A 26,389-nucleotide genomic window follows, 5' to 3' on the forward strand; every position below is an offset into this window, starting at 1 on the left:
GCACCGTCATGAGAACAGTCATCAAATGCACACGGTTGCCTCCAATTAGCCGGTGTGGAAAACAAGAGAGAAACACCTCAAATTCAATACTCGCAACTCCGGGTAGCTCCATCTCTCTCAAGGCTTACATAACTCACTCTGTATCGCTCTGTATCTGTGGCATGAAAGAATTAGAGAGATGGAGATTCCACATCGATGCATTAATTAAACAGCAGAATGCGTGTTGGATGAAGACGTTTTTCGCGGAGGCCTATTAGTGTACTTTTTTTTTTTCTTATTTCGGGTTCTCTGAGGGCTCTCAGAATGCAAGCAGAGAGGTGTGAGCAAACAAAATGGATGAACAAACACAACACTAAACATATTCCCAGGCTGCTCTCTCATCCCCTTTTTTTCAGTTTGAAGGGATCATGCTGACAAAGGGAAATATACGAAACAATGAGCAGGGCAAGGGGTGCTTCATCAGCATTGACCCTGTTCTACCCTGGGGGCACTATTTTTGAACTGGTGTTCAGCAAGTGTGTTCGCTGCTGTGAGGTCTATTTGCATGCATAAAGAGACAAATAGATGTGAGGAACGGCGGGTGAGCTGTCAATTTTTTTAAAACCTTACCTTCAGCTCATGGTTTAAACCAAAATACAAGATGTGGTTGTGTAAAAGTGTGGTTGAATTTATTTACTTACCACCACACAACGCGTTTTATATCTATACCTCCTTATTTCAGTAAACAAAATGAAATGTAGGCCTATAGGTATCGCGTGATAGTTCTACACTGGCAAAAGCAACCAACACTGTCAAAACACACCAAACGCATCCGACATTTTACTTGTTCCTCGCACCGTTCTGGTCAATCATCTTTTAAATCACTGCTGTAATCAACCTCTCCTCCATATTGGTTTTGAGCACCGCTAAAATGCCTGGTCTCTATTGGTCGCGGGTTGATGCAACTCACAAACAAGCCCCATGTTTAGTGTGTGACGCCGCGTTTAGCGCCAGTTTGAAAATAGTGCCCCTGGTGTAACTGGATTATTGGAAACCAGCCACACGTAGCACCAGAGGGGCAGTAGCCCGGCCTTCGCAGCGCCACGCCGGAACGGACGAGATGGAGCATGCCTGGCCGCGCGGCTCATTCATCAGCGCCATCCACGGGCGCGAGGGCTCCCTCCGCTCCGCCATGATGAATGTGAGATAAACCCCCTCTGCCACTCAGCCGTCCTCCCTGCGCCCAGCCCCCTCTCCCCCCCCTTCCATTAGACATGACAGACGGAGAGACGGCCCGCTACTGTAGCACCTGAGGGTGGGGTAATCTACTTCGCCGGGGATTTATTGGCTACTGGGAAGAGGCCGCTGTCGCTGCGCCGATCGCTGAGCTACAGCGGCAACCTGCAGCATGTGGGGTGAAATGATGAGAGCGCAAGCCTCCTCTTCGGGGTGTTTGGAGAACACTCCGTGCGCGCCTCCGTACTTGAACCTTCACAAAGCCGAGAGTCGAGTGACTGTTAGCTGGTTCTGTGCGCCGGTTAGTGTGGGGGCGTTTGTTTGTGAGGACTGGGGAGAGGTTGCCCAGGCCACGGTGCGTATGGGCAATGATAAAAAAACAACATCCGTTTACCTTGTGCCGCAGAATAGAGAGTATCAGCCCAAACTGCCATTTAATGCAGAAGATGTGCAAACACACAACATTAGTGGTCTCGAAAGTGCTTGGGATGCAAATAGTCCCTGCATGTCCATTGTTTGCTTGCCACCAGCAAGCCTGAGGATCAATGGAAGACGCTGTTTGGGAACACGAGAGCACATTTTCATAACGGCCTGTGGGGCATAATTAGAATCCGGCTCCAGCGCGTGAAAGATCCCCCAAAAAAACATCTTAAAAAAGGAACAGGGATGCCTTGAAGGCAGCAGGCTTTCCTTTTTTTTCCCCCTACATACCTTCGTCTCCGTCATTAGCGCTGACAGTGACGATGGTGAAGCCCACGTCCGCGTCCTCGTCCACGTCGACTTCATACACCGGCTGAGCGAATACGGGCTTGTTATCGTTCACGTCGCTGATGAAAACTCGCACATACGCTGTGTCTGGTGGGAGGGAAGGGGGGGGGGGGAAAGAGCAAATGAACGTGAGATAAAACGCAGCCTCGACTCTTATCGTCAACCTGCGCGGTGACTCCCCGCCTCCTGCTCTTTGTTTCTCCTCGACATCTCCTCTCCGGTCCTCGCACCGGATTCTGCATCTGACGCCTTGAGTCGGTGCACTGGCCGGGATTATCTGAAGACGGGAATATAATACGCTCCCTCAAAGTTCCTCAACACCACATCAATTAGTCCTCGCCGGCTGAAGCTAAACGTTCTGATAATGGAGCGAAGTAGGCGGAGAAGAAGCGAGGAAAGCGTGACGGCCTTGAACTTTTCACTCCCGCCGATGCTGAGTGCGGGCTCTGCCTCGCCGGCTCTGCGGCGTTTTGTTTAGCAAACAGCAGCTTGCAACGGAGTCGGCCGCCACTGAGTGACGGGCCGCCACGTGCCGCGTGATGGCTGGCAGGGAACACGCTGCTCGCGTCTGCAAGCCGTTCGCGCGGCCCCGCGAAACCACGTCCCTCTGTTCTTCGGGTTGAGGAAGACGTTCGCACCGTTCGCCAAAGCGCCGCTGTCAAAGTGGCAGGAATGAGGGTTTTTCAAGCAGGCAGCCGTCGGTGCGCGCTTCATCGCTGTGTGTGCACACATTACAAAGCCTCTGTCACTTTTCCGGTGCGGAATGTGACAAAAAGAAGACGTCCTGAGACGTGTTCAGTGTCTTCATTTAACACCGACATCAGAGACATTTTCTGCCATTTTTTTTTTGGCACCATGGTTGGAGCCAACGGAGAGGCACATTTAATAATTCCCGATAATATGGATGATATGCATGATTTTCCAACAGATCCAGGATTTTGGCTGGAAGCGAAGGTGCTCTCTACAATTATAGCTCGACACGGTGCAGGACGCCAAGCCTCCTTTCCACAGGCATGGTGTTATTGTTGTTGCTCAGGTTTTTTTAGGCAGTGCATTTGAGGTCAATGCTAATAAATGAACCGATTGCTCTTGTTCTTCAATATGTGCATCTTGTGGTTTGCTTTCATTCTGGGCAGCATATTCACAATCAGGGTGAAATGTGGGAATGTGCAGCTAAACGTTAAAATTAAATATGGAGCATGGTGAGTGCACGGCCACAGGCTAGGCTAATGATCAAAGGCGTACCCGAGTTGGGCTGCCCGTGTCTGCCGGGCCTGGCCGACTCCCAGCCATCCACCGACTTCACCTCCAGCAAGTAGGAGCCCTTGGTCTCGCGGTCGAACACTGCCTCCGTGTAGATAGCGCCCAGCTCCGGATCAATACGGAAATACTGGAAGTCCCCGCTGCGGTCATTCAACAAGGAGTAGGATATCTGCAGAGAGGGGGAGAACGATGAAATTCAGGAACAGTGTGGGTCAGAGGGAGGCAACACATGACTATGTAGGTGAGGCCAAGAACAGGGTACGCTCAGGAAAACTACGATACATGCATGAACACACATGAATTAAACAAGTAACAGACAGCACAAAAGAGGTTAAAACACATCAACATAAGAAAAGAAAAGAATTAGGTTAGGTGAAGGGTAGAAGAAGCCAATTTGGTCTGCATACGAGAGAAATAAACCGAACAAACTCAATAGAAAGTCAGAGAACAGGCTTGTCCTTCAAAGAAGACGAGAAAAAAAGCTCTCCTTTTGTGCGACAGCAGAATTTCACCATTTCATTTAAGAGAACGCAACTTCTAATTAAGTAGCCTGGATCAGTGTGAGTTCATTCAACCCTCATTCGCACAGAACCAAATGAGGCTTCCGTTTCAGATTTTTTTTTATGTGCTTCGGCACAAAGATATATTGCCACCGCCGTAGACAGTTCAAAAATCAAGCTCTAGTCACCTGAAGAATAATGAACCCAATCTCAATGTTCAACCAAAGCATGAAATTACAGAAAGGTGTGCACACTGATTCTAAAAGGCGTCCAATGGCCTCGAAGAGCAATTATCTCACAACAGTCTTTGAATGGCTGCACTAAAACAGCATGACACGTGTAATAAATGGAACCCTACCATGTGAATTAGAGCAAATAGTGAAAGTAAAGGGCTGAATTAACTGTAATGTCATAATAAAAAGTGTGTAGGGGTTCAGGTCATTAAAACAAGCAGCAATCGCTGCGGGGGAAAAATTATATTAAAAAAAAAATAAAGTACAGAAACATACAGAAAAAGCATTCATGCCCACAAATTAGACTCATTATCTAAACGTAGGAAAGCATGGTAGAACCAGCTGTTAAGGGACTGCAGAGGCATTTAAACAGCCAAGGACACTGAACACACAACTGAACCATCCCCTATGTGGGTTCAATAAAGAGCAACTGCTTTGATTCTAAACATCACCCATTTATCTATCTATTTTATTATTTATGTCAGGGTCAAGTGGAAGCTGGAGTCTGCCTCAGGCACCAGGAACAAACCAGTTTAGGCAATTAAGTATTGCTATTTTACATAATCTATATGTGTATATGATACCTCAAAGTGACGCACCATTCCAAAAGCACAGCTATGTTGGACAGGCAGTCACACCATCAAACATTCATAATTCCCAAATCATCCTCACCTTTCCATTCAGGCCCAAATCGAGGTCGTTGGCCGACACCTGAAGCACCAGTGCCCCAATCTCCGCCCCCTCTGTCACCGTTGCCTCATAAATGGAGGAGGTGAAGAACGGCACGTTGTCATTGACATCTGCGGAGGGGAGGAAAAGCAACAAATGTGGGGGCAGCATGGTCTTTCTCCTGAGGAGTGATTATAACACACTCTCGCAGACAAAATCACAAAGCATTTTAATAAAAGTCACAGCTCTGAGTGCAACCAGGTCTCTGCGGTTAAACACACATTGACAGTGATGAATAGGGGCGCTTGCCTCAAGTCAGTGGAGTAACTACACGACTTCAAAGACCTCTTGGTGATTGCAGAGCCGATTCATGCAGAATTTGTACTGCTTTCAACACCATCCTTTTTTCAAGATTGGAAATGAGAACCAACCAAATGTAAAGGTTGCATCTATTGCGCACTGGGCTTAAATAAGAAAAGCAAACACGACCCTGCTTTTCACAGTACAATTGATGTCATTTGGTTAAATTCAACATCATTTGGATTAATGGCATGGTGCTTCATGACCATAAACCGCATCTTTTTGTCCGTAAGAAAACTCTCCCTCGAATCTTTTGAATGGTACACATGAGGCCAGCTAATTTCCCGGTCTGACCTGTAATAAATAGAGCGACTCCAGGCACTAATCACCATCTGATGTACTCTAGGCTTTTTAATTTTCTCTTTGCAAAAGTCTTAATTCATGAATTAAATACAAGGTCCAAGTCCATTACTCCACCCTCCACCCCGTCCCTCTACTAAAGCCCCCTGCATTTTGCGGTGAGCTCTGAGGCGCTGTTGATTAAGAGTAATAAGGGAGGTAAATAAGTGAAGAGGAAGCAAGCAGATTAATTATATCTCTGAGGTTTATAATGAACACTCATGAATGATACAAGCACAGAACGAAGGGGAGGAAGCATGGTGGTAGAAAAGAGTCCGGCAAATCAAATGGAAGCAGAATTTGTCATTAGGGTTAAAGCAGACAGGCACAGATGCTGAACAGTGCATTATGGGAGCCGGGATGGACAAATTATGGATTCAAGAGCCAGCCCACTTGGCAAGGGAATGCTTGATTGTCCAATAGATTCCAAGAACCCACTCAGGATTTTTTTACTACCCTTTTTATAGATGAATGCAAGGAAAGGACAGATGTCCTCAGAACTTATTCTGCCGGTTAAGTGCCAACACATTTAATATAAATTTGCCACAGCTATGGAAGACATTACCTGTGATGTTGACATAGACCGTGGTAAAGGCAGCGAGGGGCACAGCAGCCACGTTCTGTGCTCGAACCCTCAAAATGAAGTTCCTTGTGGCCTCATAGTCCAAAGGCTCAGCTACCAGGATAGATGCTGACCCGTCCTCTCGGTTGGGGGTCAGGTAGAATCGTACTGGCATGTTTGTCTCTGGCACCATCCCATCTTCAAGGTTATAGGTCACCCTGGGGTCTCCTAGTTGAGAGGTGGCCTTCACAGTCTTGGTGAAAGGGAAGAAGCATGAATGTTACGGACCACAAAGACCGGTGAAGTCTATGTTTCAGCTTTGACGTCATCGAAGGTCATTTTTTGACCCTCCTGCCACTATTTCATGTTCAAAACCCCTCATTTCAACTCATAGCAAATGCAGTAAACAGTGAAGCCCCAAATGGACAGAAAATAAACATTTAGGTTTTGACCATCAATGACAACACACGAGTATTGTCATACATCCATTACGTGTTCTGACTCATCTTCTCTTTCACTTTAAGTAAAATACTTTACCACTCTGGATTTTAAAAGCTACTAATATGGCTTTTAAAATATCTGGAGAAAATTAAACAAATTAATTTCCAATAGAGGGTAGAAAATAGCCATTAATAATCCTGGGATAGTGACTGGTCCCCAGCCGATGGACATGAATCTGCTCCAGAAAAGAGCCATTTGAACAAAGAAAAAGTTTTCTCCCGAGGCCGTAGTTCATTCTGTTAAACCATTAAAGCCTGGTGATTAGTGTAGTGCAGCAGTGGGCTGTGCCCATCAGGCTGCTAGTCTAGGCAGGCATTACCCATGATGCCCAGTGGAGGGTCGGGCCAGCTGCGGGTGAAACCACACACGATCGGAATTGCACACACAGGCAGACGGCCCAGACTTAGTGTCAGTGTGCTAACTCAAGCGTTGCCCACACAGACTGGAGGTCAGTTCTCCAGCCTTGAGAAGCGGCTCCACTAAACACTGTAATATATGTGGTAATTGATGCCATAACTGTGTGGGAGATGCTATATAAGGGATATTGGACGGTGCCGTGTGTCTTTTCAGCAAGTTCCTCTGTGTAATGAATGTTAAATATACCCTGAGGGATGCTGCTTAAGTGTTCTGTTGTAGAGGCAGGTTCTTTATGTGAGGACCAGAAGACTGCTGTCTGAAACTCCAAGATTACTGTAATGCTCAGTGATGCTCAGGACTGCCGAATGAGTGTTTCTAATAAAATGTTTTTATGCTATAAAATATAGTATTATACTTAATTTTATTATAATAATCACTTATAAATCACTTCCGGAGTTGACATTCCGGCAACGGATGTGCTGAAAAGATAATAAAGTAATGTAGGCATTAGTGTTTATTTAGCGGTGTCAGTGTGCAGATCTATATTTTCATGACCAAGTGTGACCTGTTTGTTTCTCAGAACACAAGATCACATAAACCTGACATTGTTATATCTACATTTCCTGTTATTATCTGATCGGCCCCAGACTCAGTACCCACCACGATGGGTGTGTCTCTGACTGTGTTCTCTGGCAGGACCACCTCGTAGCTGTCCCTCTCCCATTGTGGCGGCTGATTTTTCACATTAGTGATGGTCACTGCGAGCTCCACGGAACTGCTGCGGTTCCCCCCGTCTGTGGCAATTATCTCCCTGGTGATGTAGGACCTCTGTAACCACAGAAACAACATCAATCAGCAGATTTCTTCTGTGCCCTAGAATGGGTCATGCACCTCTGTCATTCTTGTTTGTTAAACTGGTGTCACAGTAGCATGCTTTCTGGTCCTCTAACCTGCTTGGCTAGCTTGTTATAGCTTTATAGCTTTATCAAAAAACAGCAGTCTGGCCCCACTGATTCATAATGATTCAAGGGTTATTCCGCGTCCGCCGATATTGGATCACTGTTGTTATGGCAACAGCATCACCACGTCTGCAGGGCAAATCCACCTTCATATAATCAGGTTGCAGATTGTGCACACCACCTTAATTTGAGACTTGACTAGCACGTACACATTCCTCCAAATCACTGGTCAGCGGCGATAACCGCGCGCCGATTGTGTAAGGTCAAAATCTGCAGCGGTGTTGCGCAGACAGCCCGCAAGCTCAGAGCCTTGTGGATTCAGGTGTGTTTCACGCTGAGCTCTACATGTCCTGAATCCTGTTTCACAGTGGACTCTGGCTTTGATCTGAGAAGAATAGACACTCTCGCACCTCTATGGGCTTCACAAACATGTCCTCCGAGCACTGTGTCACGCCTCATTCTTCCCTGTATGAAGTACCTGAAGATGAGTCCCAATATGTCTCTCCGGGCAGGCTGCACTCATTTCATTCACCCCAAAAACCACATTTTTCATTGCTATTCGTTCAGTGCTGTGTTTTAGTTGCGCTCAGAGGTTGATAAATCGATGTTTGTGTTAATCTGTCAAATGGGTAATGAGTTATGACCTGAGATGGTCACTGATTATGAGCACTGTGTCAGATATTCTGCTCTCTATTTGAAATGATACAGGCTTCTTGCTCTTTTTCTATTGGGATTTGGCTGGAATTATCAATCTCGAAAAGAACATCAGCCTGGAGGCTATAAACAGGATGTTGTCACTGTAGAGTGATTTGACACAGAAGGTGCCCGAGATGGTGCCAAAAGAGGTTACAATGGCAATGCTTTCAATAAGTCACAGATTTGCAGAGGAAGAAAAAAAAAAGCAGAAATGAATTTCATACTGCAAAGGTTTGATGACCACACTACCTCAAGGGGTGCACCAGGCCTACTAAGGGACCCTCTTGGGGCTGGCAGAAATGGGGCAGCCAGAGCTCTAAGCCCCAGATCACTGTTAGTCTGGGACTGGGAAAGCCCTCAGTGGCAGCCCATGCAGATGAGCAGCCCCAAATCACAAATTTCGGAAAAAGGTAGGAGAGCAGCCAATATGACTGTGACGACTTTCTATAATGTCTTACTCCAGCGTGAGAGGATGCCGGACAACCTTCCCACCATATAGATTTTCTGTTTGCCCATTTGCTAAATAAATCTGCATAAAATCTCTGCATTTGCATCAAATTTAATTAGTTCTATTAAATTATTTCTGCATTTCAAACAATGAGTGTATTGGCCATAGACCTTTCTACACCCAAAACAGATCATACTGTTATTAAAGAAGGCTGAAAATGCCCTGGGGCTGCAAAATGATATTTATAATCTGCCAAACCATGAGAGTCAACTGCATTGTAATTCACACTGCTGTGCGAGTGTCAAGTGGCTTTTTGATCATTTTTATCTTTTAATCATTATATTGGATCCTGTTGGACATGGTTTATTTTACCAGTGTAATGCTAATGAAAGAATGAAAGTAATACATGCTGGAAAAGTCCCATGCTTATCTTTAGAATTGATTGATGGTAATGGTAACAATTTATGCCATCTCACTAGTATCATGATAAATTAATTCACACAAGTCCTATGTTTATAAATATGTATCCACAACTTCTGCTTATACAGAGCTGGGAATGATCTAAATCTAATTCCTTGCATTTCCATACTTTCTGCACCTGTAAAGAAACCTTGTAAGAAAGGTCAGAAGAAAAACAAAATAAAGAATTCATGCTGTTTTCTAGTGCATCACCTGCATACTTGAATAATTGAGTAGACTCTGATACTGATGCGTTCTTACAAAAATATATCACATTTATGAAGCAATCTTTTTATTAGCAAAAACACAATATATCACTGGTTTAGATGGCCTGCTTATTTTTATTTATTTATTTTTTTGATGATATATCATCCAGAACTAGGCGGCTGAAGAAAAGGATCATGTCAATGAAGTGATTGCACTGTAAAGGAAGAGAAAATTTCTGTTGCAGTTTTATCTATATTTCATATGTCTATAATGTAACACCACTCAGTAGTTTTGAAATGATCACAGAACATTGTCTGTGTTTTATAAAGAATTTTCATGAACCTTGAAACTTCCTGTATATGTCTTACTTAAACAGCTCACACTTGAACTGAACGGTACAAAGCACTGGGCCTGAAAACCAATTAGGTGTGAAAGCACCCTTGAAAGCAAACATTCAGGGCCAACTCTTTTTTGCTGGATAATCACTGAAAGTCGTCAGTTACAGTAGTAACATGGAAGAGAGCAATGGCATTTCTCTTACGAGACAGCAACAACGTGACAATCCTGAGAGTTGTCATCTGTCTAGAGTTTAGGTACAGTACAGAAGACACTACAGAAACAAGCTCCCTACAACTGCCGCTGTGCCTCCAGCTGACAACCGGGGTAAGAACAGCACAATTTTTTCAGAATATGAACAACTCTTTTTAAATGCTATACTACAACTCTGGACAGAAACACCGGAGGTGGGCAGTGTTAAAGCAGAGGACATCACTGATGCAGTTGATGGGGATGGGGTCTCCTGGATCACTTGGTACAAGTTCAGTTGGTACAACTGTCAAATGTTCTGTGTTTGTGGTGAAAGAGACCAACCTGAGATATGGGCTGGTTGACGTAGACCCAGCCGGTAACAGGATTGACCTGTAGGTACTCTGGCTGCTCGCTTGACATCGAGTATGTGATGACGGCATTGGAGCTGTAGTCGTCATCATGTGCCGCAACACGCAGGAAGCTGGTGCCAATCATTGTGTCCTCTCGCAGGAAGTCTGAAGCATTGAGCACACCATTATTGTCCTCAACTAAGACTGGTCTTTACCACCTTGCATGTATGTTCTCCCTGTCCACTATACTCTTACAGAGGAAAAATATCAAAGCTTTATCAGGTTTTGTCTTAAAGCTTTTGAGAATCAATACCCTTAGGTGTGGACATTTAGAATAACTCATCCCGGAAAGGTCATGAACCACTTCTAAAACAAAAAACAGGTCTATTAATGGTTCTGACATCAGAAAATGTTTGTATTGGTAGGGGCAGTGGAGACCTAGGGGGTAAGGAAGAAGAATCCCAAACCACCAAATTGCTCACTAAGCGTGCTGGGTTAAGGGTACATTTTGTTGTGTACACAATGTGATGTGCTTGGTGTATATCACAATGAAAAAAACAATAATTTTCACTTATCAAGTCTGGAATACAAACAGAGAAGCATGTCTGAACGGTTTGAATGACTTATAAATTAAAGTTCTAAGAGGACTTGTAATCACAAAATATTGATTAAACTTGATTAAATTTCTCATGATTAAATATGATTAATCTTTGGAAAGCCTTATCTATTAATCTAATTTAATTAGATTATTTAAAGCGTCCAGCCAAGTTAACCACAAAGGTACAATTCAGAAAAGCTTGCAAAATTCATCTTACATTGAATGGCAAGACACCATGAATGGCAAGACACCATGGAGGCAGCTTTGAGGCAGCTACATACAAACATTAAAGACATAATTCTGCTGTGAAGTATGGTGGAGGTTGTATCATAAGGCTATAGTGTTGCTTCACACCGTGTACTTATTGGCATTGTTGAGTGAAAAATTAATTAATCAATGTAACATACAGGATAATGACAGGGTGGCCTTTCACCAGTAAATTGCGCTACAGAATGGTTTGAGTCAGCTTTTTAGTGTGGCCCAGTTAAGAGGCCATGTCTTAATCTCATAGAAATGTCTTGGAAAAGCCTTAATATAGTGGGCAGGACTTTTCGGAAGCTAGTGATAGCACTTGATTGAAGTCATTGCTGCCAAAGGAGGTTCGACCTGTTATTGATCCAGGGGTTCACCTACTTTTACACAAGCACTGTGAATGTTTAATGGATGTGTTCAATAAAGATATGGAAGATTGGATATTTTGGGGTTATTAGGTTAAGCACTTTGTGTTTGTGTGTTGTAAGAAAATATCTGATTATATAAACGCTAATAATTGCTCCAAAATCTTGAATTGAGTGAATTAAAAACTCACTTACTCACTCACTGTCCATTACCGCTTATTCCTAAGCAGGGTCGTGGCTACCAGAGCCCATCCCAGGACATTACCCAGGGACGGCCGCACAATTCACACCATATCACCCCGGGAGAAACCTGCACCAGCACGGGGAGGGCATGCAAACTTCACACACACAAGGTCCAAGCCAATTCAATCAAACTCACAACCTTGGAGGTCTGAGACCACGTTCCTAAAGCCATGACACCATGCAGGCCAGAAATGAAAACTGACAAAACTAACTCTTCACCCCAGACATGCTCTTTATGGTGTACATGCCGCTTTTGCACCGTTAGACCTGAAAAATACAGGAAGCATTTTTGGGATTGTTAGTGTGTGTGTGTATTTTTGTACTCACATTCATATCTTAGGTTTTCAAACTTAGGGCTGTTGTCATTTTCATCCAAAATTAGGATATTGAGTTGACAAATGCCAATGAGGGGGTCGGCCGCCTGGTCCGTGGCTGTCACGGTAACAGCGTACTCCCTCTGCCGCTCACGGTCAAACTTCCTGGCGGTGACGATCACACCTGAGACACAGCCACATCATTTCCATGGTTACCAAGCAAAGCACTCTACTAAAACCAAGAGAAAAAAAAATAAAGACAGGCCACTTCAACATAACAGAGAACTCTGATTCAGATGTGAAAGAAATGTGTGGCTAATACATCCCACGTTGTCTGGCACGGCCGTGATGGTGCCAAGGCGGTGGGACATTTTGCCGTGTGGTAGGAGGTAGACTGGAATGAAAGAAAGAAAAACTCCTGGCCTGTTCTCATACACTCTTTATTCCTACTAAAATGAAAGAGTGAGTTGACTGTACATGAGTCAGTCTTCCCCCTGCTGTAAGCTATTAAGAAGCATGAGGGGCCTGGGTGAAATCTTACGCAATTGTCACCGTGCTCGATCATATTTAAAAGGCTGCTGATTGATGTCTGGTGACCACGTCACAAACGCCATTCTTCTTTTTACAGTTGTGCATTTAAGTGCAGCCTTTCTTCACATTTTTGTGTTGCCACGTTTTGAAAGGGTCTGATTGAAGCTAAGAGAATTGTACTTTGGAATCTGTGGCATGTGCTTAAGGGTAGAGCCACCACAATGAGAGGAAGCAGTGCAGAGGAGGAACCAAAGAAAAGAGGAGAGAAGGTTTATGTTAAATTCAATGCCTACTGAAAGCACAAAAGCATCCACGAATTCCACAAGCTATTATGATCAATTATTAACAAAAATGGTTAAAAAATATATAATTTTTTCTGGGTACCTGTTTCTGCATTGATGTTAAAGGCGGGTACTGTGCTGTCTTTGTGCATAAATCCATATGTCACTTTCCCATTGGAGCCCTCGTCTGCATCAACCGCATGGACCTGGAGGACAAACGTCCCCGCCGGCTGGTTCTCCAGAACTGAGCTGCCCTCCCGATACTGTTGGCACTGTGACAACCGCCGAGAAGAGGACAGGGAGAGAAGAAAGGCGGAGATTAGGAATCGGAGAGGGAAATGAAGAGAACAAAACAATGACGGGTAATTAAGTTCTGTGACGGAGCAATTGCAGGAGGGGACCGCAGGCAAACGGAGGCTCCAGCTGAGGGAAGGACAGACCTTGGGCAGGTGAGAAGGAGCAGAGAGAAGCTGTGGAAGTTGAGGGAGGAAGGAGCTTCGTTAATCTCTCCATGTTTCGCTCTGCAGAGATTCATCTGTGTTTTATAATTGAAGCAGCCTTGAATCAATTCTATCCGAGGGGAACCGGGGAGACAAAGCGAATAAGCCCAGATAATTCGGATACACTCAGCCGCCCACAGACATTCCATGGTTTGATGTATGTGTGTTCATGAGAGAGGGAAAGAGAGAGGTTTTTTTATTATGAAACAGTATCACATCCCAAAATCCAGTTTCCGTCCAAAGCTGTGTTCACAGGTCAGACAGGGAAAATTCCCATATCAGTTCAGCTAATTCTGGCATCTAATTAAAGGCCTTTCTCGTCTTGCCTTGTTTGCTGCTCCTATGCAACAATCGTGAAGCTCTCTTGGAGGTCACTGCTCCAAGAGAAGTGGAAATGCAAAGGAAGTGAAGCAGACAACTGCTCCCTACCCACATGTAGCTCTCAGAATGTTCGCACAATCTTGAGAGGATACTGTCTCGTTCACATACTGTGTATGATGTAGCATATGAGGCATGTTCGCAAACATCACACTGGTTTTCTAAACGTTAATGAATTAACGTCCTTATTATTGATGTGCGCCTTGCTCGCAAGGATAGCATTGGAAATGTCTATGACGTAACCTGTGGAAGAACAGAGAGAGACAGGGATCTAATCACCCAAAATGGGGAATGATATGTGAGAAATTTCTTTTCTGGGTGTCTTCATGGTGAATTAATGGCACATAAATAAAAGGCTGGGTGGGTTGATAGTTCCATGCCTTTTAACAATCATTTTATAAAATCCACTACCAATCAAGCCCCATGCATATGTCTTACATATCAACAGAAATCATGGCAAAAGATTTAAGCCACAGATATGACAGCCAATGATGATCTAAAGTTACCTAACCCAAACATTTACCAGTCTGGGATCTTAACAAATAGAGTAGACAATTTTGTGGACATTTCAGACTTTCCAAATATCTCAGGAGTCAAACTCATCTCATTTTAAACTGAGACATGAATATACAGAACACAGGTAGGGCAATGATGATTGTGCAAATTTCAAAGGCTTAATTAAAAAACCCTTAGACGATCCAGAAATAGAGTAGCTGGGTTAGCTAATCACCACTCCCGGGGATAGAGGGGAGGGAGAGAGGCAGGAAAATATTCAGAGTTTAAAAAAAGATGTCGGGATGCAGCGATATGTAGACGCAGAGGTGCAGATAAATTCAGACGGAACAGAGCATTTTGTGAATTAACAAACAGTCGTGTGATTGAAAGATCCACACAAAATTTTTTTTTTCCACAGGTTCTCAGTGGACGCAATTAATCTTCTCTGCCAAAATGTACAGAAGCGGACAGAGAATTCTAAACAGCTGGAAATGTTACATGTCAATTATCCTAAATACGAGCTCGCCGCACCTTCTCGAAGATGGGCTTGTTGTTGTTGACGTCGTCCACACCAACGATGACCTGGGCCGTGGAGGACAGGGGCTGGGGACCCCCAGACGCGTTGTCATCAGTCGCCGTGATGTTGAGCACATACTCCACCCCCTGAAGTCTGGGAGGAGGACTGGAGCGTAGACGGATTAAACCTGCAGCAACAGATGAGTCAAAGTTTTTTGAGACATTTTTTTTTTTTCAAACCTTTAACATGATAAAACATGATACAACTGACAGACGTTTTGCATGTATGTGCTGAGGTGGCCCCACAGAGAAACACAATGAAAGGAAACACAGTTTAGAGTCAAATGGCATTTATTTCAGATTTGCCAGAAAACTCACATTAATTGGACCTTGAGAACACAAAAACTATGCAGTCATTCCAGTATAGCAGTTGAATAAGTGTTTTTACAATAAGAGCCAGAAGTCTGAAAAAATGTCTGTTCCCTGCTCATAACACACCTCTTACCTGGCCAAAGATAAATTACAATAGCTACATTTACAATGGAAATTATGACGAATGTTTCTACCACAGCTTCCTTTTAGCCCCTGTAGCTAAAAAAGACTTTCATGTTGAAAACACTTTAACGTATGCAAAACGATTTGGAGTAGGAGCAGGGCTTACTTACTTCCAAACTAAATGGGCTTTCAACCTTGAAGCTGCAAACCTGCTGAGGACATTCAAGACATTCGGCAGAAAGTCTAAATCTTTCACCTGGACCCTACTTAACCACTGATGGCAGTGAAGGCCGCCACTGGTCAAATAAGTCCCCCTCTCTTCCCTCCACCAGCTGGGTAAGAAAGGGGCGCGGTTCCCGCGGAGCCTCTGAGTAACATTAACATGCAGATTAAACACGCTCCGCGATGGGGAGCATTTCCTTTTCCCATCGCTCCGTCTGCCACTGCTCTCGCTCCCTTTGCCTGGCCCCGCCGCTAAGTGCTGAGCTGTGCTCCCACTGTGCCCTGAAGGCCTGAATGGCGGCCCTGCCTAAAGAGCCTCTCATACTACGACGACTTCTGTAATGCTAATGGAGCTAAAGGTGGCACTGCTGTGCCCGGAGCCGCGGTCGATTTGTAGATAACAGGCCTCCTACCATGGCACCTTTGCAGGGGTACAGCTATGACCCTTTCCTTTTAAAAGAGTCTCTCTGTGTGTGTGTGTGTGAGTGTGTATTCAATATTTCATTGCAGTTTGTAAGCCTTGCAATCTTCCACACGTGTGCGGATGTGTAGAGATATTTTATTCTGTTAGCATGCATTATTAACAGTGCGTGTAATAAGTATTAGAGTTTGTTTATCTGTGTGCATTCTGTTTTGAATGTTTGGGGTGCATGTTTTCCTGTATGTTCGTTTGACAGTCGGAGTGCTATATTCCCACAGAGGATAAGCTGGCGTCTCACAAAGTGGCCACCAGAGCACAGAATACATTCTCAAGAACTCCCCACCACTGGGGCAGTGGTTGGCCTAGCGGGTAAGGAAACAGACACCCCGTATCCTGAACCACCAAAGTGCCACTGAGCAAAGCACCATCCCCACACACTGCCCGGGCGCCTGTCATGGCTGCCCACTGCTCCCTCAGCATATTGATTAAATGCAGAGGACACATTTCATGGTACGTACTGGGTGCTGTGCAATGATGTGTAACTAATCACTTTCATTTCATCATCACCAAGACACATTCATGACATATTTAGTTAGATTTTGTTTTAGTTAAAATTGAAATGAAGAGTGACCCTAAACCGTAAAAAATTTAAACAGTTTGAACACAGTTTGCATACCAACGGATACATAGATTTTTAGTAGATAGATATTAATAAATAGTAAAAAGGCCCAAGGTTGGTTCAATAAGCTTTGGAACAATGAATACAGAAAGGTACAAGAGAAAAAGGAGGAAGAAGAGAAATCTTGTACTGCAGCCATTCGCTCCATTTGTAGCTATTTGTGGAGTTACTGTATGCTCCCATTTTGTTGAAAAATTATTTACAGCATCATACATGTTTTATTGGACTGGGAGATGATCACCCTTTGGAGGCTTTTCAGAGAGGCATGAGATGGAGCTTGTGAATTCGGTCCTTGCCAGGACTGTAATCTGCCTCAGTGAGATTCACCACTAGCCCAAGGTTCTCCGGCATGTTCCTGACTGCATATTCTCAGTTTTTAAACCCACAGATGAGTTTTTGTCAGTGTAGAGGCAGTTTTATGATCCCCACATTGAATTCCTCCAGGCCATGGAGGAGGTTGGTTTAGATATTTCAGTCATGGCTTGTCAGGGGTGGAAGAGGGTTTTTGCATGGTTCTGGAGATTCTATCACATTTTCCATCCTTTAAGTGTTCTTGAGGGCTTTTGTGTTACATCTGAATACACTCGACTCTTTCTGAACACTAATTCTGTGATATTCTGTGTTTTACCAGTTTGACCCTAAATCCTCTGGCTTGTGTTGGCAGGTTGAGTTGAGAGTTTTCTCTTAGCATGGAAGTTTCTGGAGTTGAGTGTTTAGACTTTCAGGAAATGCACTTTTATTGGTTTAGAAAAACCAAATTGAAATATGAATTTGTGCTTCCATATGCCTGAGTGAGTAATGCGTGAATGGGTGGGGTGTGTGCGTTGGAGGACACAGATCCTCGAGAGATGAGCCGTGGACCCACTGAGAGACACCGGAGACCAACGCTGCCATGGCTGCCGCCTGCGTGGCAGCGAGGCAGGCATGAGGAAGTGTCATCAGTTTTAATTCGCTCTGAACCCACCTTTCCGGATGTCACAGAGAAAGGAGGGAGGATGTGGGATGGAGGAGAGAAGACCTTGTGCTTCCTTTCTTTCTATCTCTGTCTCACACACACGCTGCACAAAACCACAGAAATAAGGTGTCAAATGAATCGGAAGAAATTAATGATCATTAAGAAATTAAACAATTTAAGCTTAACAATTTAAAGCAGGCTTTTAAAAAAATAGTCTATATTAAAAAAAAGTTTTATTTCCTTATTTCATTGTTCCTCTAAATCTTTTTTTTTTTGTAAATCTTTTGAATATGAGATTAACATATTTTGTGTCAATATACACACTATGATTGCTCTCTGAGAGTTGATGCATGATTTCAATGCTTCGAATGAACAAAGGCTACACTACATTTGATTGCATACAGAGTTTGCATGTGCCATTGTTTGAGTGTGTGTGTGTGGGATTGGCCGGTGTGAGTTTATATGTGGTCAAGTGTGTGCATATTTGTCATGTTAGTCTGTGTAAACATGTGTTTGATATTTGCAAGGACATGTCTGCTAGTGTCTAGATGTATGTAAAGCCCTTAATGCAGGCATGTGTTTGTTGTTTGCGTCTAAATATGTGTGTGTGTGTGTGTGTGTGTGCGTGTGTGTCTGTGTGTCTGTGTGTGGGTGTATGCCTGCCCCGGGTTACCCTGAGGACCAAGGCTCGCATAAGGCAGCCAGCACATATCAATGCACATCAAAGACTGAGGAAAAGTTCCTCTGGGGGGTCAACGTGCAAACGTCACTTCACATGAACAGGAGGGGATGGGGAGCCAGTGGGTCTCTTCCTGTGCCAGCTCACATCAACCTCGGCCCCCCTCTAAAAAACGCTTGATTGAGATGGAGAAATGGGTGGAGGGAGGAAGAGAGAAAGAGACAACCCTCAGGGGTGAGGCCAGCACGGAGACAAATGGACCAGGCGAAGTTATATAAACCACAAATCACAACCAGATAGAAATACGTTATCCCTACTCAAACAGGACAAAAGGGACGGTCGTTCAGCGCTGGGGAGACACCCGTCGTACAGGAAGGGGGTGGGTGGGGAAAAAAAAAAAATCACATTCATATTGTTTGAAGACCTCAGGAAGCACAGATTTTTATTTATTCATGTACTCCCAGTGCACACTGCATCAGAGTAATGGAACTTCGCTTCTTCTCGTCTTTGCAGGCAAAGAACAAGCAGAAACACAAACATAAAGGAAGAGGAAAGTTGACGGGTCCCGCGCCATCGACACCGGGCACCTGCTTATCGACATAGACATTCTCACATTCTCATCTGTAAATACATCTGTCAGACGCGCGACAAACTCTTTGTATTTATGTCTTTAATACAAAAGAAGTGATCGTCTTATCGACGCTGCAGTTTGAATCCTTAAAGCGGCTTTAAATCAGACAGAGCATTCCCTCGTGAGTTACCGCCAAATTAGAGCCAGCGCCAGCACGGCCCCACTTCTCCGGCTGAAAGGATCTAATGGCAAAAATAAGACTAATGAATGACTGAGTGACTCAGATGGAACTGAGAGAAGGGGTAATAAAGATGGGGAACGTATATAATCCATTATGTGTGGGACAAGGTTTTATCCCTATAAGAAGATCGGAGACACAAAGGGTTAGTGCTTTGTTGTCTAAATCCTCTGATTCATTATATTTCCCTGGCAGAACCTAAAATTGCACTCACAGTGTTTTGTCCATTTGTGGGGGTTTGTCTCAAGTGGGAGGAAAACTTAATGCAACAAAAACAACAATCCAATTTAAAGATGCTCATTGATCAAGCTCCACAGAAAGGAGAAAACCTGACTCTGTATGTTGCTACATTTATCTTATGTCAGTGTAGCAGCTGTTGACTCTATCCTGGAAGTACAAGCGAAAATGAAAACAGAAACAGTATTCATATTCATATTCAACTCTTTCAATATCAAAATTACTAGAATGTGATAAAAAAAAACATTATTAACAGACGTGTCCGCCATAACATTTGGCATATGTTTTTGTAGAGGGTTAACATTATACACACCAAAGTCAGACAACTATTAATAAAGTGGTACATTACATGCAAAACATCTTTTTATGCTAAAGCCAAACCAACTTCCTGTGTATGATCGCCATTTATGTTCATAAGAGACTTAACAGTTTGTGGTTTGTTTGACTTTATGACTTGTGGTGATGGAAGTATTTGTTTGTTTGTTTGTTTGTTTCTGTGCTGCTTTTGGAATGAAGCTGCCAGCACTACCGGGACTGAATGTGTACAAAGTAGCCTAGAAAAAGGCATCATGGACACAACTGGTTGTTTCAAAAGGCCAATGGGATTTAAGTGCACAAAAGCTACATTTGTAATGCATATACTAGGCATAAATTGGCCTTCCCAAAGTCCTGACCTCAACCCACTCCAAAACACGAGGACTACACTTAAAGGTCAGGTTCATGGCAGGACACCTACAACTTTGGTTGAAATCTACAAATTCTAAAAGGGAAAGGGTTCAAATTTTCAATCAGATTTATAGAACTCTGCCTTTAACATTATCATGATTATCTCAAGTGCCTGATCAAGGTTAGCATGTCAAGGGGCATTCAATACAGCATTTGCCACTGTCCATGCATACTTTTAAGATCTGGTACAAATCATTATTATGATTTCAGAAATTGCACGATGTTTTTTAAATTATTTCACTCCTGATTATTTCAATCCTATGTTATATGGATTATACAAGTAATATGTATGATGTTTATGGGTTTTTATTCTGTTTTGCTCTACCCAGTCACCAGGAAGTTTGACCCCACACTGATATAATTGCTAACATTATATTAAAAGGAATGGAGAAGATAAAGACTATATGGAGTAGAAATCAATGCAGGGGAGGAGGTGAAATTCTACCTTGAAGCAGAGACATAATTGAATTGAAAATGTCATCTTATTAGCCTTGAATTTGATAAGCGTATCAGTTGCCATATTTTACATGTCAGAGGGCTTCCAAATGAGACCTTCATCAGTGCACACCCTTTCTTCTACTGTTCTGATCTCTTTACACAGACGGCTCCAGCCAAGACCGAGACAAGGAACGACACACAGTGCTGCATCGACAAAAAAAAAACATTGCATTGTGTTTAATGTATTGCTTATATTTGCTGGCATTAGTGCAGGCGTCTGCTAAATGAATGTTGCATTGTTTTAAATAAAGTTGTGCATAATCGTGAATCAGTCAATTTTCATAACATTAGTTATGCCAATCTAATTTAATTTATGCAACAATTGTGATAATATTTCTTATAAAACAAGAAACCATGAAACATGAGAGAGTTCCAGAGGGTGCCAATATCAAGAGGTCTTACTTCACCATGTAACTGCAGGTATACCACATGTAAATGGTTTGACTAAGAAAGGAGCATAAAAATGTCATTTTTTTAAAGGTATAATAAAAATAGTAGTGGGAATGAAATTAACTAGGCTAGAATGCCTGTCTGCGAATCAGTCTATAGGAGGAAGAGTTGGGCGGGGTCTCACCTTTCTGACTGTCAATGACAAAGTTGCCCTCCTCATTGCCTGAGGTGATTTTGTATGTGATACCATCGCCATCCGGGTCCTTGGCTAGCACCGTCGCAACCAGTGTGTTGGGCCCGGCATCCTCGGAGACGAACGTCCGATAGCTGTAAGAGCACAGAGCAAGTGTGGTGTCAACACCTCCCATCTCACAAGCAATAACAGCACTGGGTGTGAGAGTGAAAATGAGCGCTTCTGAGTGATGAACATGACACTTTTTAATGGGTGGCGGGGTGTGCGGGTCAGGAGTGATGAACACATGAGCCATATGTTGAGCAGGAGATAACTGTCCCTGGGGACAAAATCCTGTCCTCTTTCAGAGCCTGATTCAGATCATAGACGGATCTTTCTTATAGTCTTCCATACACACAAACAAAATGGTGGATTCAATATGCCACACCTCCGTACACCACATGCATAGAAACATACATCTTAACACACAGCCAATTAACACATTCAATCCAAATGAACTGTTGTGAGAATCCTGGGATTTTCACATAACAATAGGTGAAAGCAAATGCTATAAAGGTGTGTGTGGGTGTGTGTGTGTGTGTGTGTGTGTGCATATCTACGGGATCACTCTTAACAGACTGTGACCCTGCTTACAAGGAGTCACATCACTGCTGACCCATAAGGCACCTCTACCATCACCAATGTCTGCATAATCAGCTCTAATAAGCTCCAGCATGGACAGTAGTAGCATTTTAAAGGCCACAGTGCCAGTGTGGCAAGGGAAAGAGATTGGCTGGAAAAAAAAAAAAAACGTTTCCATATTACAGCAATGCACAAACTTTCCTCTCTGTTTAAAGGCAGAAATGAAATATGAAAAAAAAAAAAAAACAGTCATGCTGAAGTAAACACAAACACCCAGCTCCACTTAAACATATTATCAGACCAGCAAATGCAACTAACCAACCGGACAAGAAAAGAAAAACATGAAAGCTGAAGAAATTCTGCACAATTTTTTAGGCTCACATCCATACTTTCTCTCAGTTGAAATGTTCCTGTTGATGTAACAGCATCTGGAGACAGAAAGATAAACAGGCCGCTGGAATCTGTGCAGCTTGGTGTTGTTCATCATCCACCCACACACTTTGCTGAGCGATGGAGGAAAGAAAACAACGCTGACAGTCTGACAGAGACACAGGCGCCTTCCATGGCCTACCGTGCTATCGCAACGAACTCATTTTACCGACAAGATAAAACATGTTCCAAAGTCAGATGCTATCGCTTCTCTCCAAGCCGGTGCATCACCCCTCTCCATCATCGTTTTATGCAAAGGTCACCAAATGTCTGATCCGGTCGTGCTTTTAGGCGCTCGACTCATCTCTCAACACAACTTTCTTGAACACAAAGGAATCCAATATCAATGCGTTGCCTATGCTAATAACCACATGCCTGCTGACAAGCTTACATTTAAACCTTGATGAGCTTAGAGCTGGAGCTGTCTTTTGCTTCCGCAACATAGACATACCATAGCAACCATACAAGCAAATTGTTCTTAATAAATATATTTCGAATGCAGATGCTGTTAAGGTCCACAAGCACTGGCCGGCTACATTCACAAGTGGGGCAGTGCACAGTTTGCAAATAATTGTGTAAACGAAGCTAAACCTGCAACTTTTCAAAAGCTTGCTAAACGTTCACATGCAAAGGGAGCTATTTAAGCAATGTGACGTTTGGGCTCCTCCCATTTCAAACAATATTTTTAAAAACATCATTACTGATCATATTTATGGGTTACAATAATAATTACACCAGCAAAAATACAAATTAGCACAGACAGCCCCAAAGAGACAGACATCACCAAGAGTTTTTTTTTTGTTTTGTTTATTAATCCAAATCCTGAGAATGTCTTACCTTAAAGGTAAACTTAAAGGTCCAACATTATTTTGGGTTGAGAAATTTTCTGGGTGGAAAAAGCATGATAAACGGGAGGTAACCTTTCCCCTTATGACGTCATCCGATTTGATAATACCAACATTTTAACACTTATCAGACTACTTATTGATATTCTTTTAAAAGGGCACTATTAGAGTCTTTTCACTATTTATAAAAATTAAAATAGAACATTAGAGCCATAAGACATCACAGTTCTTTTGGTACTTAAGTAGATCTGAAGTCAAGTACTTATGTACTTTTACTCAAATGGAAGATTAAAGGTATGAGTTTTACTTTTACTGGAATAAAAATTGACCTTGGTTAATTTATTTTACTTTAAAGTAAAATGGTAGTGTACTTTGTCCACCACCGGTAGTGCCAAAGCTCACTGGGGAAAATTGAATGTCACCAGTGGTGCACGGCAGCCTGGGATTCCCATTGTGAGGCAACCTTTTACTAGGACAGTGGCAAACAGATGCTGTGTTGACCTGCATTTGGTTTCTCCTGACCATAACCTCTGTAAAGCAGGCTTGAGACTCCCAGGATGCATCTTTACCTGGCAGTGGGCTGAAATTTAATCAGGTGCTGCAGCGGGAAGCGGAAAATGTCCTACAACTACAGAATCAGAGGGTCACTGGCATTGTGCATCACAGGAAATCCCAAGATCCCATTATCCTGTTGTGTTATACATTTTTTAGTTATTTATTCATTTAGTTGATTTATTTTATCATTTCAGACTATCAGTGTGAGTTCATAATTTCAAGTTATGCATTGATAAAATCAGGTCAATCTACCAACAAACATTTAGAAAAGCGTTCAGACTCAATAGAGAAGCGTAAACCAAAATCTCATTGCCCTTCACGAAAGCGTCCGTTTTCTTTAAACACATTAGGGATGGATTTTTAGTCTTAAATGTTGGGGAAACCTTTGAAGCTGTCAATCAAGGGCGACTAAAGCCAGAAAAAGACTGTTGCTTAGTCAAGCAAATCTGCACAGCCTCTCTCAATCTCTGAAGCAGATTGGGAAAGAGAGCAAGAAGAGAAATGACTGTGTGTGAGTGAGTGAGCGAGAGAGAAAAAGACAGGCAGGAAAGAAAGAGAGAAAGAGAAAAAGACAGGCAGGAAAGAGAGAGAGAGAGAGAGAGAGAGAGAGAGATGTATGACACATTAATAAAGCAAAGAGCCAAAGAAACTGAAACAGATGGGTAGTGATGGGATAGGAAGAAAAAGAAAAAAAGAAAGATTAACTGTCTGGAATGTGTTGGGCCACCACAGGCCACAAGAAAAGCTTCAATGCAACACTGCTTTGACAGATTCTTCAGTCTGTCATCAAGATCTGGCAACTGAAGTAAATTTCATGCTCACCATTCATCAACCATTCAGTGATGCTTGCGTCTAGAGGAAGGGGACATCCTCATCCTGAAAGACATCACTCCCATATGGACGGAAGTGTTTCATCATTGGATAAAAGTGACCACTCACTTTCTATTGATCTCCAGTAACCTGTTCCTCTAAGAGGACAAGTGGACCTTAACCACGACCCACCCTTTTATACTGATTTTTCTTTTGATATGTCACATACGTGAACACGGGAGGAGAGCAGAGCAGACAGCGGAGCAGAAGGTGGAGTACAGACGAAAGTGAGGAGCAGATGAAAGTGTGAGGAGCATGAAAGTGACTTGGTCAGACAGCAATCAAAAGACGTGACGATAGAGAAGGCAGAGCTGCAGACGGTTAAGTGAGAGAAGAGCATAGCTCCAACTCTTCTGCCATGATTGATGGGTAACAGCAGCGGGGCGACAGGCGTTTCATGTGTTTGCTTTATGTGATGGTGTTGGGATGGCAACGCCAGCCCCCTCCCGCTGTCACTGCACTCTGACATGCCACACTACTGACATTTGCGACCTGTAATCTGTCACCAACTTCAAAGGCCCTCCATTTCTGAACACAGATCCGACCCTCGTAAAAAATGCACATGGGGTGAGCCAAGATACCCAGACCCCTCCTCCAGTCCTGGATGCCACTCTTCGGCGCAGACCTATTCCTCTGAGATTTGGTTGCATCTCCCCGAGTGCATCGCCATGGAAACAGCACAGGTGACTGAGTCCACGACGGGTTACTGGCAGCTTTGGGATCGTCCATTTTGTGGGTGGGAGAAGACGGGCTTCTGTCGTGCACCAATATCACGGAGCAACCACCCGCTCTTGCCCCCAGCCCGGACATGCCCTCATTATCTGACCCATCAATCTCATTTTCCCACAAAATCTAAATTATTCTATTGTCAGTCCTAGCCAGCTGCAGAGCCACCACCAAAAAAAAAAAAAAAAAAGAAGTCACCCTAGACCCTCATTTTCCACTGTGAATAAATTGCCGACAGCCACAGCCAATCAGCCAATCATGATAGTTAGCAGTTTAACCAATGTCTGTTGATCTGGAGTTTAAACAAGGAGTGGCTCGCTCGCCTCAGTGGGTGTTTCATAAATACCATTGCACCTGTCTGGCTCTTCTTACCGCCAGACAAACATTTCCTGTAGACTCAGTGAAGAAAAGACTGATTGACAGGCCTCATTTTCAGCATAATTCCAAAAAGCGAGGCTTCGGTGAGAACGGACGACACCGCCAGACATCGCAAAGTAACTCAATTACTGCGGAGACACGCCGAAGCTTTCCCCCTCTGTAATACGCTGTTTAAGGAAATAATGGCCCTCTCAGACTTTTATTTTTCTCGTTGTAAGAAATCTTCGGGATCCAGCGGAGGCCTGGAGGCAGAAGGACGGAAGACAGGATGGACGGAGCGCCAAATTCAATACCGCAGCCAACTGGCCAAACCTTCTCCCACGTAATCCACCTTTCCCATGTGTTCTCATACACAATTAATGATTCAAATGAATGGCTCCTTGTTTATTAGGACACGGAACTGCACACACACACACACACACACACACACACACACCATCCCTTCCCCCATCTCCAGAGCACACATGGAGTCTCTCCAGGACAACTGGAAGCACGGCTGATTGAACCTGCCTCACTGATTTGCAGAGTTAGCTGCCAGAAAATCGGCCAATTAAAAGAGCCAGGGGCCGGGGCAGAGCTGGAGGCGGAGAGGGGGAGAAGTTCCAGCACGAAAAAAACAGCAGAGAAGAGCAAAAACAATGGTGCATCAAACTCAAACACACACACACACACACACACACACGTGACCTGATACAGATGCCTGGGAGAGATGTAAGAGTTATGATGCCAGTATTATTGAAGATTCGACACTCTCTAGAACTGCTTTAGGGGGAC

The 26,389-nt window shown here is 43.6% G+C and overlaps 1 protein-coding gene across 1 annotated transcript in view; it reads right to left on the reverse strand.

Moving 5' to 3' along the window:
- The window catches only part of LOC114765815 (neural-cadherin), a 150,864-nt gene that overhangs the window by 66,263 nt on the left and 58,212 nt on the right, over positions 1-26,389 (reverse strand). Inside the window, exons 7-16 of the mRNA XM_028956279.1 lie at positions 21,183-21,325; positions 14,903-15,075; positions 13,102-13,270; positions 12,200-12,370; positions 10,407-10,579; positions 7,428-7,595; positions 5,913-6,162; positions 4,652-4,779; positions 3,229-3,415; positions 1,927-2,070 (exon numbers count right to left, since the gene is read on the reverse strand). Of these exons, the coding sequence (XP_028812112.1) occupies positions 1,927-2,070; positions 3,229-3,415; positions 4,652-4,779; positions 5,913-6,162; positions 7,428-7,595; positions 10,407-10,579; positions 12,200-12,370; positions 13,102-13,270; positions 14,903-15,075; positions 21,183-21,325 (1,706 nt within the window). The remainder of the gene's footprint in view (positions 1-1,926; positions 2,071-3,228; positions 3,416-4,651; positions 4,780-5,912; positions 6,163-7,427; positions 7,596-10,406; positions 10,580-12,199; positions 12,371-13,101; positions 13,271-14,902; positions 15,076-21,182; positions 21,326-26,389) is intronic.

The sequence above is a fragment of the Denticeps clupeoides genome, chromosome 16, assembly GCF_900700375.1.
Source record: "Denticeps clupeoides chromosome 16, fDenClu1.1, whole genome shotgun sequence".
NCBI classification, from domain to species: domain Eukaryota; kingdom Metazoa; phylum Chordata; class Actinopteri; order Clupeiformes; family Denticipitidae; genus Denticeps; species Denticeps clupeoides.